A 14,700-nucleotide genomic window follows, 5' to 3' on the forward strand; every position below is an offset into this window, starting at 1 on the left:
AAATGGTAAAAAAATAAAAAAATTATCCAACAAAGGTCATCACAGTATAAAATTTTATTTGTTGATTAACTTATATCATATATTTATGTCAAAAATTCCACACAAGTTTTGGGAGGATATATTTCTTCACCAAATAATTTTCATACATTATAGATTGCGAAAATATGCCATCAATTTTCCACTGAATACCTATCATAAAGATGAAACAAAAAACGAACAAATCAGATTTGTAACCAATATTCTAGTAACCTTCCGATCTTACTTCAATACTTTTGCCGCTAACATTCGAAGTGTGGGTTTGCTGTTCCACTATTTTATCTTGAAAGTTTTTTTCATCTTTGGCAAAAGTTTAATTATATATATCGTCCTCTTTTATCCAAATTCTAACAAATTCACCCACTGTGTACAAAGGGTGTCATATTTAAATTATATACTTGCTTTAGTATTGCAAATGACTTGATTGTTAACTTCCAAACCTTGTTAAATATCTAAAACTTTTTAGCAATTTTAGAAAGTTTCAATGTCAGCATTCAAACAGTCCAAATCCCGTGCAGTTCCAGTACGTCTGTATACATGAAATAGCTTTCAACATGAGCAATATGAAATTTCGTAGCCATCTCATATAACTCCTCAGTTCATCCTGAACTTTTGAAAAGCACATTTAGTTTCTGCCTGGTCTCTGTAGAACCGATAATTTGCACATCTAGAACTGTAGACAAAGTGCTGCAAAGGCTTTAACCACGAGAAATATGCAGACGTACAAGAAACAAAATCGAAACATTGGCCACGTCATGTCACATTTTGACGCGCTGCTTCCAGGATGTGACGTAAAACATTCTCAAAAAGGAGTGTAAACGATTTAATGGCACTTTCACCAGGCGCTCTTGCCGGATAAGCTGCACATGTAGCATGGTTGTCTGCTTGGTAACCTATGTTTTGCATTTTTGATTCAGATGAATAGTTTAAAAACTACGCATCAAGATTTTAATGGCCACCTCTTAGATAAAACATATATAGGTTGAGTATAACCAAGACACATGCATTACATCTCAAAAACATACAGTTCTACGTAAGTGAGAATTTTGACTCCACATTCCCTTGCCACATTTATCACAACAGAAGCTTTGCCAAATAGTGATTAATACAATTAAGATGGATTCCAAATTAATCCTACATTAGTGAAGAAACCAAGAGTATTCTAAGCCTATGGCAAATAAACAAAAAAGCATGGTTTTTAATCATTTAGGCAAGCATTAGTTGTTACGAGACTGGTTTTGTTCTGTTTGCAATTGATTATCAGGGTTTCGACCCTCATCGGTATCCGCATGTGCTGGTTCTTCTGTTGGGGTGCACCAGGGTCGAAGTTGTCAAATGCAACTCGGGCTGAAATGATTGTTTGGTGACATAAAAAAATAGTGTCCAACTACGACATCAACATTTTTCAAGGAACATCTACTTACATTGGTTCACAGGTGGCGGTGGTGGAATGTTCGGATTAAATTCTCTCATCGTAACTTTATCGAAAATCTGTACAAAATAATTTTGAGCTTAACTTGATGTCAAAGATATTTAACAGTTTTAATTTAGTTTGTTTGTACCTGCTAAATATTAAGTTATTCACTGGGATTCAAAAACATATATCAAACAAAAAGAATGGCATAGATTTAAATTTTCTAAAGTAATTAGGTCTTTCATCTTCGACTAAAAAATGTTTAGAAAAATATATTGTATTATTTTACTAAATACTATTTGTATTATTCTTACGTGGTGTGGCTGAACTGCTAGAGAGTCCATCAATCTATAAAACAAAAGAGCAACAAAATTGCAAATTGAAATTTATAGTTCACTTGCGACGACTACTCACGCACTCACGCACCCACGCACTCACGCACTCACGCACTCACGCACTCACGCACTCACGCACTCACGCACTCACGCACGCACGCACTCACGCACTCACGCACTGATTTTTATACCCTTTTTGTGTACAGCTTGAAGAATGCTGGGCGACACGCGATGGAAACTCCAGTGGTTTGCCGAACTACCGGGTTGTACAAAGCGGGTAAGCTGATTCGTGGTCTTCGTTTTTCAAAAATTGAACGGCAGTAATTGATTCACAATGCGTAACTTTGTCTTAAAATTATTAGGTGCGTTGCGCCACCCAGTGAAAGTGAGGCTGCCGACGCGAATATGTTGATACGGAATTACAAATCCAACTTTGCAACATTCAAGCTGATGAGCTTTGTGTGGACAAACTTTACCGATGCAGAACAATATATTTACATCCACTGCGACGTGACCGTCTGTCAAAACTCAACTGAACAATGCCCTGGACAGGTGGGTTGAATTTGGCACAGTATCAAATGTTTGATGGTCTAGAAACAAATACACGTTTTGTACTTAAATTTTACTAGGATTTAAAACACCTCATTTGACCTAAAATCTGCAAAACAACAACAAACATCACACTGTAACGTATGAATATCAACTTATTTGCAGACGTGTGGAGGTGTAGGACGACGATCTGTTGAGAATAAGAGACGCAACCAACTACTTTCTGCGGGGTCAGTTCACATTATACAAACCACCAAGTATTTGCTTGTGCAAGGTAACAAACGACATAAATAAAGTGCTTTCACCCTGTCTTGTTATCGTTTTGAAATTAGATTGTACTGATACCCCTGTTAAGCGTAAGTTAGCTTGAATCAATGAATAAAATAAAATCCCACCAGAAAGTAGATTTTTTCTTGGCAATTATTTCTTCTCATTTGCTTAACCCTTGTATCATGAATACCTCTTAGCTGACCTAAATCAGTGTGACGTTCCTTGGTCTGGCGTACTGTGTTGTGTAGGTAGTCACATTTTTGGTCAAAAGCATATTGGAAGGCTGGTGCATGTAATAAGTATCCTTCCTTAAGTATGTTCATATCTGTGTTAACATTTTCTTGCAGACACGACCAAAGAAAAAGATGAAGGAAATGAAGCAGCTGACAACATCTTCCAACTTGGGATGTTTGTTCTTCTGGTGGCTGTACTGATGGGACCCGGTTACATTGTATAGGGCAAAAATGCCCGAGATCCAAATGCGAAACAAATTTGCCTGTAGATAAATTTTCATGTATTTTCAATAATGTAGTTTGTATATTTTTCGACCACAATTGTTTTTCATCATTTGAAGAAAAATCTTTGCAGCATTTGTATAGACATCACTTTGAAACTTGATGTTTGAAAATGTAATTGAGCAAATCGTTTGACAAGTTTCTAGAGTTCGTACTTTTGATTAATTGCTTTGTGTTTTCAGAAAATTACGTTGTCGAAACAGTACATTGTGCCTGTAATTCTTATGCAATATAGTCAAGCTTAGTTCACATTGTGTGTTTATTATGTTTCGATTACTTGGAGTATTAGAAAAAACGTAAAATGGATTTTAATTTGAACATCATTCTCTTTTAACAATAAGCACAGTGATAATTGTTTTGAAACTCTGTTCCATTATGATAAGCCGTCGGGAATTTGGACCCAAATTTGAAATCAAAATGCCGAAACCCGACCCAGTAAGGTTTTCAGGTAAAATAAAGTCCTAATTAGAGTTTTGTGATACAAAATCATAAACGCGTAATACGTCAAAAAGGTGTGTTAAATCCGAATGTTCCGTTTTATCTAACTGTGTGCTGAAGCATAAAGATTGTGCAAATGTTAGATATCGAGTACAATGGGTTTGATCTGTAAAGTGAATAAAATGTGGTCAACATTACAATTAAATTTTTACTATCAAAATAGGCAAAAAAAACTTGGTGTGGGCGTAGATTAAATGCTATGAAACTAAATAATGCTATGCATAAGATAAATAAAACCGTACCGTAATCTATGCTTACAGCCACAAGGTAAAAGTGGAGCAATTTACAACGTCACAAGTCAAATATCAAATCATATTTTGTTTCTCAATTGTGCTGGGCATTTCAACCCTTGCACAATGTGCGAGCTGACAGCATTTGCCTTTTTTCCCACGTTGCTGTAAAGAGGAAGCTGGCTTATTGTCACGTGATGGCACCGTATTGTTCTGCAGGTACAACAGAGACCATTTCTTCGAAAATTTGTTAATCATATTTCTGTGAAGCAATATATATCCTACGGTTCTGTATGCATTGTAACACTGTGTACCTTGTTGTTGTGGACTTTGTACCAGCCAACAGATTTGGAACAAACCACATGAATGCAGTATCACAGACCTATCATATAGTAACTACTAAAAGTTAAAGGTTTTATTTGATTTTACCAAACATATTTGAAATTGGCTCCTTGGAATTCAAGCATCTTTACTCGGATGCGATTTAACAGTCCATATTGTGGCGATTACGGCTAGTGTCTTTTCACCAGCAACGTTCATGGGATTTCATAGGTTAAAACTGTGATGTGCACTGTGTATACATCTTGTTCTAACACGTTTTCAAAATGGACGCTGACGACTCAAAACGCGTTAAAACAGTTGCACATAGCGGCATTACCATATAAGCGACGCAAACTGTATTGATCCGGTTTGAATCACCTGCATTGTGGTACGGGGTTTGCGATGTTTTGCGCCGATAATATCTAAGTAGGCCGCAGTGTGTTCTGATGTATATGAGAAAACCTGAAGCATACGAAGCATTTTTGCTGAGAGGTATCATTAAACGATTTAGACTAAGTTTTTGGCACACTTGATTCAACAAGCTTTGTTAGATATTTGCAACATGATAAGATTCTTGGGGCTGTGAAATCATGTATTGGTGATATATACTTACTGTCTTTTAACAGCTACAATCTGTGGTAAAACAGATCTTTGATTTGCATAAAAATGCTAAAAATGTTACGAGGGCTATTGAAACTTGCTCTGTTTGTCTGTTCGATTAGTTTTTTGCATAAAGGTAAGTAGATTTGGTAAATGGTAAATTTTGAATTTGATAAAGTTGCTCTTCCAACTGGCATACTTCATACAAAATACTTGTTTTTGATTGATTGTCTGTGTGGTGCAATATTATTTTATGCACCCTATGATTGGTATACATGATCAGTCAAATTCTGGCAGTACGATAAAATTAAGCTTTGCTGTGCGGTTTTCTGGAGGACCACGAGTAAAAGCTTAATAGAAACCATCAAAACAGTGGTCGGGAACCGCCGGTACGCGGTCGGGTACGAGTCCGCGACGAGTTCGTGATCAGGCTGTATCATCATTCAGGTTAAATGGTCTAAAATATTTTGCCATGTATCCCGGGGAATATAAACTAATTTAGGTTTTTTCATTGCCAAATATTTGCAGTTTTTTTTAAGACCGGCCCGCGATAAAACTTTAGTTTCAAAAACGGTCCGCAGTAGAAAAAAGGTTGCCGACACCTGCTCCAAAAGACATTAATGTTGTGTTGCAAATATCACGGATGTTATATAAAGTGAGCTACGGGTCCCGAGGGTTACTTAACGGGGTAATCAATCTATAAAAGGCTGGGAATCACTGTTCTAGTATTGAGAAATCAGAGAGAGTAACACGAAGACAAAAATTCAGGCCCCACTTTGATTAGATCTAGTTTAGTATTTTTGTAACATATTTCCTACTTTAGTATTAATGCGACATCTTTAGGCCAGCTTCTTTCTTGGCTAATACGTTTATATCAAAGGAAATATTGGTTGTGGCCAGGAGAAATCCTGCAAAGCATCGTTTTCAACTTGATATAGGTTTTCGTTTTTTTAGTAGCTTCCTGTCATGATAGACAGAGTGTCAATATCCATCTTTGCACCTCTTTTATTTTTTATGTTTTTATTTGTACACCAATTATGTTGCATCCCATTAACCCTTTATGTCACATAACAATACCTTGTCATACGACACAATGAGAGATTTTGCGTTATCTTTGCGGACATTGTAAGATACACATTTTCATAAATTAAAAGCTTTGGAATATGCTGGCTCAACCAACCAAATTGGGCGAAAGTCGCCGTCATGCCAAAAGTGGTACAGGATGTAATTGAGCATAAGCTTGTTATACTGTTTTACTTTTTTTAGTTTCGGACGCAGAGTGTGCAGTGCAAAATGTCAGTACCTCAATTGCTTCAACAATTTACCCAAACTGTAACTCCTGGGTCCGACGATTTGTTTCAACTGGAGATTCCTCTCGGTTCATTGCCTATTTCCCTTTGGGACAGCTTGCTGCAAACAACTTTTGTAAGGTAAAACTTTACGAACTTTGTCCTTGTAATGAGCTTAATACAAAATTTATCCGTTCTTTACCTCGTACATTCGAATTTCATTTCTTACAATAAGGATTTTGATACTTGTTCCGAACCTCAACGAAAACAAAAAAAAATAGATTTACGAGGGATCCGACGACCAAGGTAAATTGGTTGAAACGTTGGAAGGTGGAGGCTTGTCTCTTGCGGTTATCATTGACATCTCGTCTGCTTATATATCCTGTGTCACAAACCTCACATCGGAATCTGTGTTGTTTCGTCTACAACCATGTAAGTCAGGCTTACGATTCATTTGTAACCGAAATTTAAAGCATATAAATAAATAAAATGTTTTCGGGTCGGTATCAGGAACAAATAAAATGATGTCAAATCTAATATTCTGTATGTATTGTAACACTGTGTGCCTTGATGTTGTGGACTTTGTACCAGCCAGCAGATTTGGAACAAACCACATGAATGCAATATCACAGACCAATCTTTTAGTAACTAGTAAACAAATAAAGGTTTTATTGGTTTTACCAAACATATTTGAGATTGGGTCCTGGAAATTCGCGCATATGTACTCAGATGCAATTTAACAGTCCATTATGTGGCGACCAAACAATTATGCTAATAATTTAGTTACCTTCGACAGCATCACCGCTGAGCTGTTAGATACCCATATCAGCCATTACGACCGGTGTCTTGTCACCAGCAACGTTGATGCTGGAAACTTTGATGTGCACTCTGCATACATATTGTTACAGCACGTTTTCAAAATGGACGCTGACGACTCGGTGCGCGGTTAAAACAGTTGCACAGAGCGACATCATTACCATATAAGCGACGCAAACTGTATTGATCCGGTATGAATCACCTGCATTGTGGTACGGGGCTTGCGATTTTGTGCCGATAATACCTAAGTAGGCCGCAGTGTGTTCTGATGTATATGAGGAAACCTGAAGCATACGAAGCATTTGTGCTGTGAGGTGACATTAAACGATTTAGACTAAGTTTTTGGCACACTTGATTTAACAAGCTTTGTTAGATATTTGCAACATGATAAGATTCTTGGGGCTGTGAAATCATGTATTGGTGATATATACTTACTGTCTTTTAACAGCTACAATCTGTGGTATCACAGTTCTTTAATTTGCATAAAAATGCTAAAAATGTTACGAGGACTATTGAAACTTGCTTTTTTTGTCTGTTCGATTAGTTTTTTGCATAAAGGTAATTGGATTTGGTAAATGGTAAATTTTGAATTTGATAAAGTCTCTCTTCCAACTGGCATACTTCATACAAAATACTTGTTTTTGATTGATTGTCTGTGTGGTGCAATATCATTTTATGCACCCTACCACCGTACTTGAGTGGTATACATGATCAGTCAAATTCTGGCAGTACGATAAAATTAAGCTTTGCTGTGCGGTTTTCTGGAGGACCACGAGTACAAGCTTAGTAGAAACCATCAAAACAGTGGTCGGGAACCGCCGGTACGCGGTCGGGTTCGAGTCCGCGACGAGTTCGTTATCTGGCTGTATCATCTTTCAGGTTAAATGGTCTAAAATATTTCGCCATGTATCCCGAAGAATATAAACTAATTTAGGTTTTTTCATTGCCAAATATTTGCAGTTTTTTAAGACCGGTCCGCGATAAAACTTTAGTTTCGAAAACGGTCCGCAGTAGAAAAAAGGTTGCCGACACCTGCTCCAAAAGACATTAATGTTGTGTTGCAAATATCACGGATGTTATATAAAGGGAGCTACGGGTCCCGAGGGTTACTTAAAGGGGTAATCAATCTACAAAAGGCTGGGAATCACTGTTCTAGTTTTGAGAAATCAGAGAGAGTAACACGAAGACAAAAATTCAGGCCCCACTTTGATTAGATATAGGCTGCGTTCACACATAGGCACCACCACGTGGTTTCGTACCAGGTGTTCATACTCCGCGCGTTCACATTAAGCAAAAAACGTCGTTCACACTAGACGGTTTTCGCGACGAGGCATCGCGTTTTTGGCTGGTGTGGACGACAGGTTTTGACGTCTGAAGACAGGTTTCGCGACGAGAGAAAAGTGTTGTTTTGAACCTGATGTTATTGAAAAAACTCACTACTATCGCCAGTTTTATTTGGTTTTCTTTGAAGAAAGTGTACCCTAGCTGCTGGGTAGCCCAATGCAATTTTCTTGAAACTTCCTTATGGCTCTTTGCCGTTAAAATCATGAGCTGAACTTCCTCTGCACTCCAAAGTTGAATTAATTTTGTGACTTCTTTTTAGACCATAGTATACCTCGTTCACCCATTTTAGGCACGCAAAGAAACACTCAGTTAACAAAAACAGACAGCACTTATTATAAACCAACGTACAAACCGCTGTATTCGGTTTCGCGCCTTGCGTCGTTTAGACACGGTGTTCAAACCTGGCGTCGTTCAGACACGGTTTCACGACCACGTTTAGGCGCGAAACAACCTCTTTTCGTGCCAGGTTTCGGTAGGTGACGTTTCGTTCATACTACCTAAAAACTTTCATTCCTAGTAGCGAAAACCTACCGCGGTGCCCGAGTGTGAACGCAGCCATAGTTTAGTATTTTTTAACATATTTCCTACTTTTGTATTGATGCGACATCTTTAGGCGAGCTTCTTTCTTGGCGAATACGTTTATATCAAAGGAAATATTGGTTGTGGCCAGGAGAAATCCTGCAAAGCATCGTTTTCAACTTGATATAGATTTTCGTTTTTTTAGTAGCTTCCTGTCATGATAAACAGAGTGTCAATATCCATCTTTGCACCTCTTTTATTTTTCATGATTTATTTGTACACCAAATATGTAGCATCCCATTAACCCTTTATGTCACATAACAATACCTTGTCATACGACACAATGAGAGATTTTGCGTTATCTTTGCGGACATTGAAAGATACATGTTTTCATAAATTAAAAGCTTTGGAATATGCTGGCTTAACCAACCAAATTGGGCGAAAGACGCCGTCATGCCAAAAGTGGTACAGGATGTAATTGAGCATAAGCTTGTTATACTGTTTTACTTTTTTTAGTTTCGGACCCACAGTGTGCAGTGCAAAATGTAAGCAGTAGCTCAATTGCTTCAACAATTTACCCAATCTGTAACTCCTGGGTCCGACGATTTGTTTCAACTGGAGATTCCTCTCGGTTCATTGCCTATTTCCGTTCGGGACAGCTTGCTGCAAACAACTTTTGTAAGGTAAAACTTGTAAGGTAAAAACGAACTTTGTCCTTGTAATGAGCTTAATACAAAATTCACCCGTTCTTTACCTCGTACATTCGAATTCCATTTCTTACAATAAGGATTTTGATACTTGTTCCGAACTTCAACGAAAACAAAAAAATTAGATTTACGAGGGATCCGACGACCAAGGTAAATTGGCTGGAACGTTGGAAGGTGGAGGCTTATCTTTTCCGGTTATCATTGAAAGCTCGTCTGCTTATATATCCTGTGTCACAAACCTCACATCGGAATCTGTGTTGTTTCGTCTACTACCATGTAAGTCAGGCTTACGATTCATTTGTAACCGAAATTTAAAGCATATAAATTAAAAAAAATGTTTTCGGGTCGGTATCAGGAACAAATAAAATGATGTCAAATCTAATATTCTGCAGACGAAAATGTTTGTACATTAATAAAATATTAATCAAAGGATAATTTGCAACACAGATTTAAAAAGGCGTATGTCAACTAGACATGAGTCACAGAAAATTGAAAACACGATGGCCAAAACAACTGCTTGAACTATTTTACCAGTTGCACTGTCTGAAGCTAATCTTTTTGTGTTTGTAGTTGCTTTGTGTGGAGAAGATGTTGAAGATATACCGTACAATTTACTCTCCCCAATGTTTCCTAGTAACTACCCCAACTATGCTGGTTGTGTTTGGAGATTTCAAATGAATAGCAGCAGAACCTTAATGTTCCAATTCTCCACATTTACCACTGAGCTCAACTACGACTTTCTATACGTAAGTGTAATGTATCCTAATCGATTTGAAAACTTATAATGTATCCTAATCGATTTGAAAACTTTTATAACCTAAACGCAACGAATCGGTTGGAAACTGTTTGGTATCGTACGCACTGAAATTCATACATGCATAAGTTTTTTGAAAAACTATATTTTTGAGTGACATATTTATTATAAACTGCTTTTCCAGTTTGCTTTTACTATTGAGAAAAGCAATCAATATGTTAAGGTGGCAGAAATCCTATTTTTGTCGAGCGCCTAATTTTATGACGAGAAACTTGCGGCCTTATGCGGCCTTTTAGGACATCAAGTGTGGCCTTCGGGGAATATGAAAATGGGAATATTTGTATTGTTTTCAGTTCAAGAACGAAGAGGGCAATGTGGACAAATTATCGGGGGAGCTTGGGTCATTTGATTACACAGTGACAGCAACTAATCTCACTGTCTTGTTTGTGAGCGACTATAGTGTGGTGACAGCTGGATTTAGTACGACAGTAGGTGAGACAACTCTCCTTTTAGGCACAAAATGTCAACATGCAAATGATTAAAATACACTTGAACTCAGCCAGCATGTGTTATAGATTAAGGGCGGTCAAAAAATAATTTTTCAATATTTATTTGATAAAATTGAATTAACAAATTTAATTTGATGTGCTGAAGTAACTTTTAATCCACAAATAGCAGAATAGTGCTCGAACCTCTATATTTCGTTTAAAAATTGATTTTTTTATATATACGGTAGGTACACAATCATCAGTTGAATGTAGGACTGAAAACTTGACCATCAGGTAGGTTGATACTTTCTTTTTTATACTTTTGTGAAATTTATTGATAATTGTTGAAAGTAATAATCAGAAGCTTGTTGGAAAAATTGTTAACTTCAAGCATTTTGTTGTGCTGCCTGTTTTGTCATAAGCCTGCAATTGCTTTTTTTTATTGATTGAGACATCTTGTACTTATCAGATTGCAATGGGTCTTCTAATTGGATGCCGTTAGAAAAATTGCAAAATAGTTAAAAAAAATGACTGGTTGTCCAGACTTATATAATACAAAAACTTAACAGTCTACAATACAAAAACTCAACAGTCTAATATTCGCAGAGTAGCAGCTAACCAACAGAACAGATTAGATTACGAACTCGACGACACTCTTTACATCGCATTGGACAGGGAAACCTCCCTTTCTCAACTCAATGACAGCTGCAAGGTCACGGGGTCAAACCCAGTGTTTACGTTTGACATTGGCCAATGCAAAGGTGTTTTTAAGGTAAAATTGGATTTTGTTCTGAACTCATAGACTATATGTCCTTATTATTTTTTAAGACAACATTATCCGTTAGGGGTAATAATAAAGTGTAATAAGCTTTTATTGCTGCATAATAAAAAGCTGCCAATTTTGAAACATGATGTAATTTTCGTGCTCTTATACAGAATGCAAACGGTGCGGTGTCGGTGTCATTCCTGATATGGAGATACCTAGCTCCATCCCCTGCAGTGATCCAGCGTGACGTTCAAAACAAGCTCAATGTGACTTGTCTATTTGAATCCGATCTACTTCTCTCGTCATCCAATGTCAAACCACAAGCTGGGTAAGGGGACAACAAGGGCACATGCCATATGTTACACGGCACACGACATCAGTTGGTAATAGTTTCCACGAGCAATCTTGGTTTTATCATCACTAGTACTAGCCAAACATTATGAAAAGTAACAAATAAAAACAAGAAAATGAAACTTTAGTTCTAAATCCCTATAGAAATATGTTTAATTATGTTTGAAATAACAATGTGCAGATCCGTTGAAATTTCGGCCGAGAATATAGGAAACTTTGACGTCGCTCTAAATCTTTTTACAAACGAACATTTCAACGAAAGCTTGCCTGGGGAAGTCACTGTGCCCAACTACATATTTGCTGAAGTTAAACTTGAAGAAATTTATCCACGCAACGATGACTTCACTGTCCAGGTAAATCATTAAGGCAACAAAGGTTACTAAATTGTAGTTCGAGTTTTGTAGAAAATGCACATTACAGTCGTTCCATTATTTTGTGTGTGACGTTATCCATCTTCTTGAGTAAAGATTTAAAAACTGTAAAACACTTTTGAGTTTTTATTCCCATGTTAAGTATTTAAGCATCATTTAGGTGCTGTAGGGGTTGCACATTTGATTTCAGTACAATTTTGTGCACAGCTTGAAGAATGTTGGGTAACACGCGTTGAAAACTCCAGTGGTTTGCCGAACTACCCTGTTGTAGTAAGCGGGTAAGCAGTACTTGCATTGGATTTGTAGTGTGTACTCTTGCTTTTCATAAAACTGAACGGCACACTGTTTTAGCCTTGCGTAATTTTGTGGCAATATGAGTAGATGTGTTGCGCCACCCAGTGGAAGCGAGGTTGCAGACGCGAAAATGTTGATGAGAAATTACCAAGCCAACTTTGCAACGTTCAAGCTGATGAGCTTTGTGTGGACAAACTTTACCGATGCAGAACAATTTATCTACATCCACTGCGACGTGTCCATTTGTCAAAACTCAACTGGACAATGCCCTGGACAGGTGAGTTGAGTTTGTTTGTTGTTATGCTCACAATAAGTCGGCCGTCGAGCTGCCCACATCATTGCAAGTAAAACGGATTATATTTGATTGATTTATACGTCAATAAGTTTGCTTTATTAAATTAACAGAGAAAAAACACGATATGTCTGATTTTTTTTTCAGATTACATTTAGCTGCTTTATTTATTCTTAATAATATTTATATACATCAAAAAAATTATAAATATTAAACTGATTTGCAGATGTGTGGTGGGAAAAAAAGAAGATCTGTTGACAACAATGGACGCAGCCAAAGACTTTCTGCAGGGCCAGTGCACATCTTGCAAACTACCAAGTATTTGCTTGGGCAAGGTACCAACACAGTAATTAAACTCTTTTTTCCACCATATTATTTAGTACTGGAGAAAATACTGCATTTGCCTATGTTTCAACTGCTCAAATTATTGTATTTGTCAACTAAAACCCGCAGGAACATATTTACTTAAGCTATAAAAGACCTCATTTATCAAACATTTGGCTTGTTTTTTGTCTAAAATTACTGCGCCTGGATGTGCATTTGTTTATTTGTTTGTTTTTTTAACTTGATGGACCGGCAAAGCCTGAATGCGTTAACGTACATTGAGTCCACCGTTGACATAGCGTAGGGGACGTTAATGTAGTGCAATTCGTCGGGTGTCACTGGGTTGGAGCAATGCCAATTAAGTTTTTTGCCCAGAAAAACACAAGCTGCCAAGACAGGATGAGAACCCACATGCTACCCCTTAAGTCGCCTTTTCGTTTTTTTTAAGTTTTGTATAAGAAACATGCTCGACACTGCCTTAACCAGAAAACAAGATTTAAAGTTGCTTGAAAAAAGAAACACTGAATACTGAATAATGGTTTGCGGTGGGCTCTAATCCTACCATCCACTGATTCTTTAATCTGAAGTGTATTGAGAATTGGCTCCAATCGGATTTAAATCTCTTGGCCCACTTCGAAGTATATATAAGAGTAGTAGTATTTTTGCCCTGTATGAAGTGTTAAGCTCTAGTTCCAGTAACAAATGCTTTTGCATTATGTATGTCTAAGTTAAACATTCTTTTTATCGCAGACACTCCAGGAGACAGAGATGAAGTAAATGAAGCAGAGTACAACATCTTCCAACTTGTGATGTTTGTTCTTCTGGTTGCTGTAATTATCGGTGCTGGTTATCTCGTATGGGGCAAAATTGCCCAAGAATCTAAACAAATTGGTCTGTAGATGAAACGTCAGAAATGTTTTGTTTCTGTCGATATAAAAACGCTTAAAATTTTCCCCAAAACAACAAACTAGGCAATTATTTATTCTTAAATTCGTTGATAAGTTTGCTAGCGGTTTTAAAACTAGTCATTACAGTACATGCATTATTTACTGCTTTATTGTTGTCAGAAAAATGCCTTGTCAAAGCGTTTTTTTGTTTCTGTGATTGTAGAACAATATAATCGGATGCAATTAATACTGTGTATGTGTTGGTTATATAGCCACCAAAGTTACAAACTGCGCTTGGCACGTTGGAATTAGCCAGTTTAGAGTAGCATGTTTCTCCTAATTAAATTGTGATTAGAGGTATTACGAAGTTTGAAACATTGTTAGCAATTAGCAGAAATTTGCTTGTCACAAAATTTAACTTTTCTGGGAGGGGTTAAGCTGACAAGTCGAAACAAACTGTTTTCGAAAACAATTCCTAAATTTGCACAATTAATGACAACCACCAGATAAAACTGAAATAAAAGTTTAGTAAATACAGTCACAAGCAGAGTGAAGTTTTATAGTCAAAACATTCGTTATAGTCAAAACGTTCATTGGTAAAATATTTAAAATGGCCGTGTAATGCAGTTTTAATATAGTAAAAGTAAACTGAATTTAGTGAATTTCTGATTTCGAGGTTTTATCGTAGTACGCCATAAAAACAAAAAAAGTCTTAACAAGTTATTTGAGG

The 14,700-nt window shown here is 37.0% G+C and overlaps 1 protein-coding gene across 1 annotated transcript; it reads left to right on the forward strand.

Annotated features, from left to right (window-relative positions):
* Nucleotides 1–4,843: 4,843 nt before the first annotated feature.
* Nucleotides 4,844–14,217, forward strand: LOC145217645 (CUB and zona pellucida-like domain-containing protein 1). The gene is made up of 13 exons (XM_080084951.1): nucleotides 4,844–4,904; nucleotides 9,253–9,419; nucleotides 9,569–9,719; nucleotides 10,014–10,189; nucleotides 10,551–10,689; nucleotides 10,934–10,979; nucleotides 11,292–11,457; nucleotides 11,622–11,779; nucleotides 11,984–12,155; nucleotides 12,381–12,451; nucleotides 12,555–12,744; nucleotides 12,986–13,094; nucleotides 13,834–14,217. Exons 1-13 carry the CDS (start codon nucleotides 4,844–4,846, stop codon nucleotides 13,980–13,982), a joined length of 1,755 nt encoding a protein of 584 aa, XP_079941077.1. The 3' UTR covers nucleotides 13,983–14,217.
* The last annotated feature ends 483 nt before the right edge of the window (nucleotides 14,218–14,700 follow it).

The sequence above is a fragment of the Phallusia mammillata genome, chromosome 3 (genome assembly GCF_965637545.1).
Source record: "Phallusia mammillata chromosome 3, kaPhaMamm4.hap1.1, whole genome shotgun sequence".
In the NCBI taxonomy this organism is placed as follows: domain Eukaryota; kingdom Metazoa; phylum Chordata; class Ascidiacea; order Phlebobranchia; family Ascidiidae; genus Phallusia; species Phallusia mammillata.

Excerpts from the sequence above, each read along its gene's own strand:
- LOC145217645 (XM_080084951.1), top strand. The coding sequence starts at position 4,844 with ATGTTACGAGGGCTATTGAAACTTGCTCTGTTTGTCTGTTCGATTAGT. Across the intron at positions 4,905-9,252 it reads GATTAGTTTTTTGCATAAAG|TTTCGGACCCACAGTGTGCA; the intron begins GTAAGTAGATTT and ends TACTTTTTTTAG. Across the intron at positions 9,720-10,013 it reads GTTGTTTCGTCTACTACCAT|TTGCTTTGTGTGGAGAAGAT; the intron begins GTAAGTCAGGCT and ends TTGTGTTTGTAG.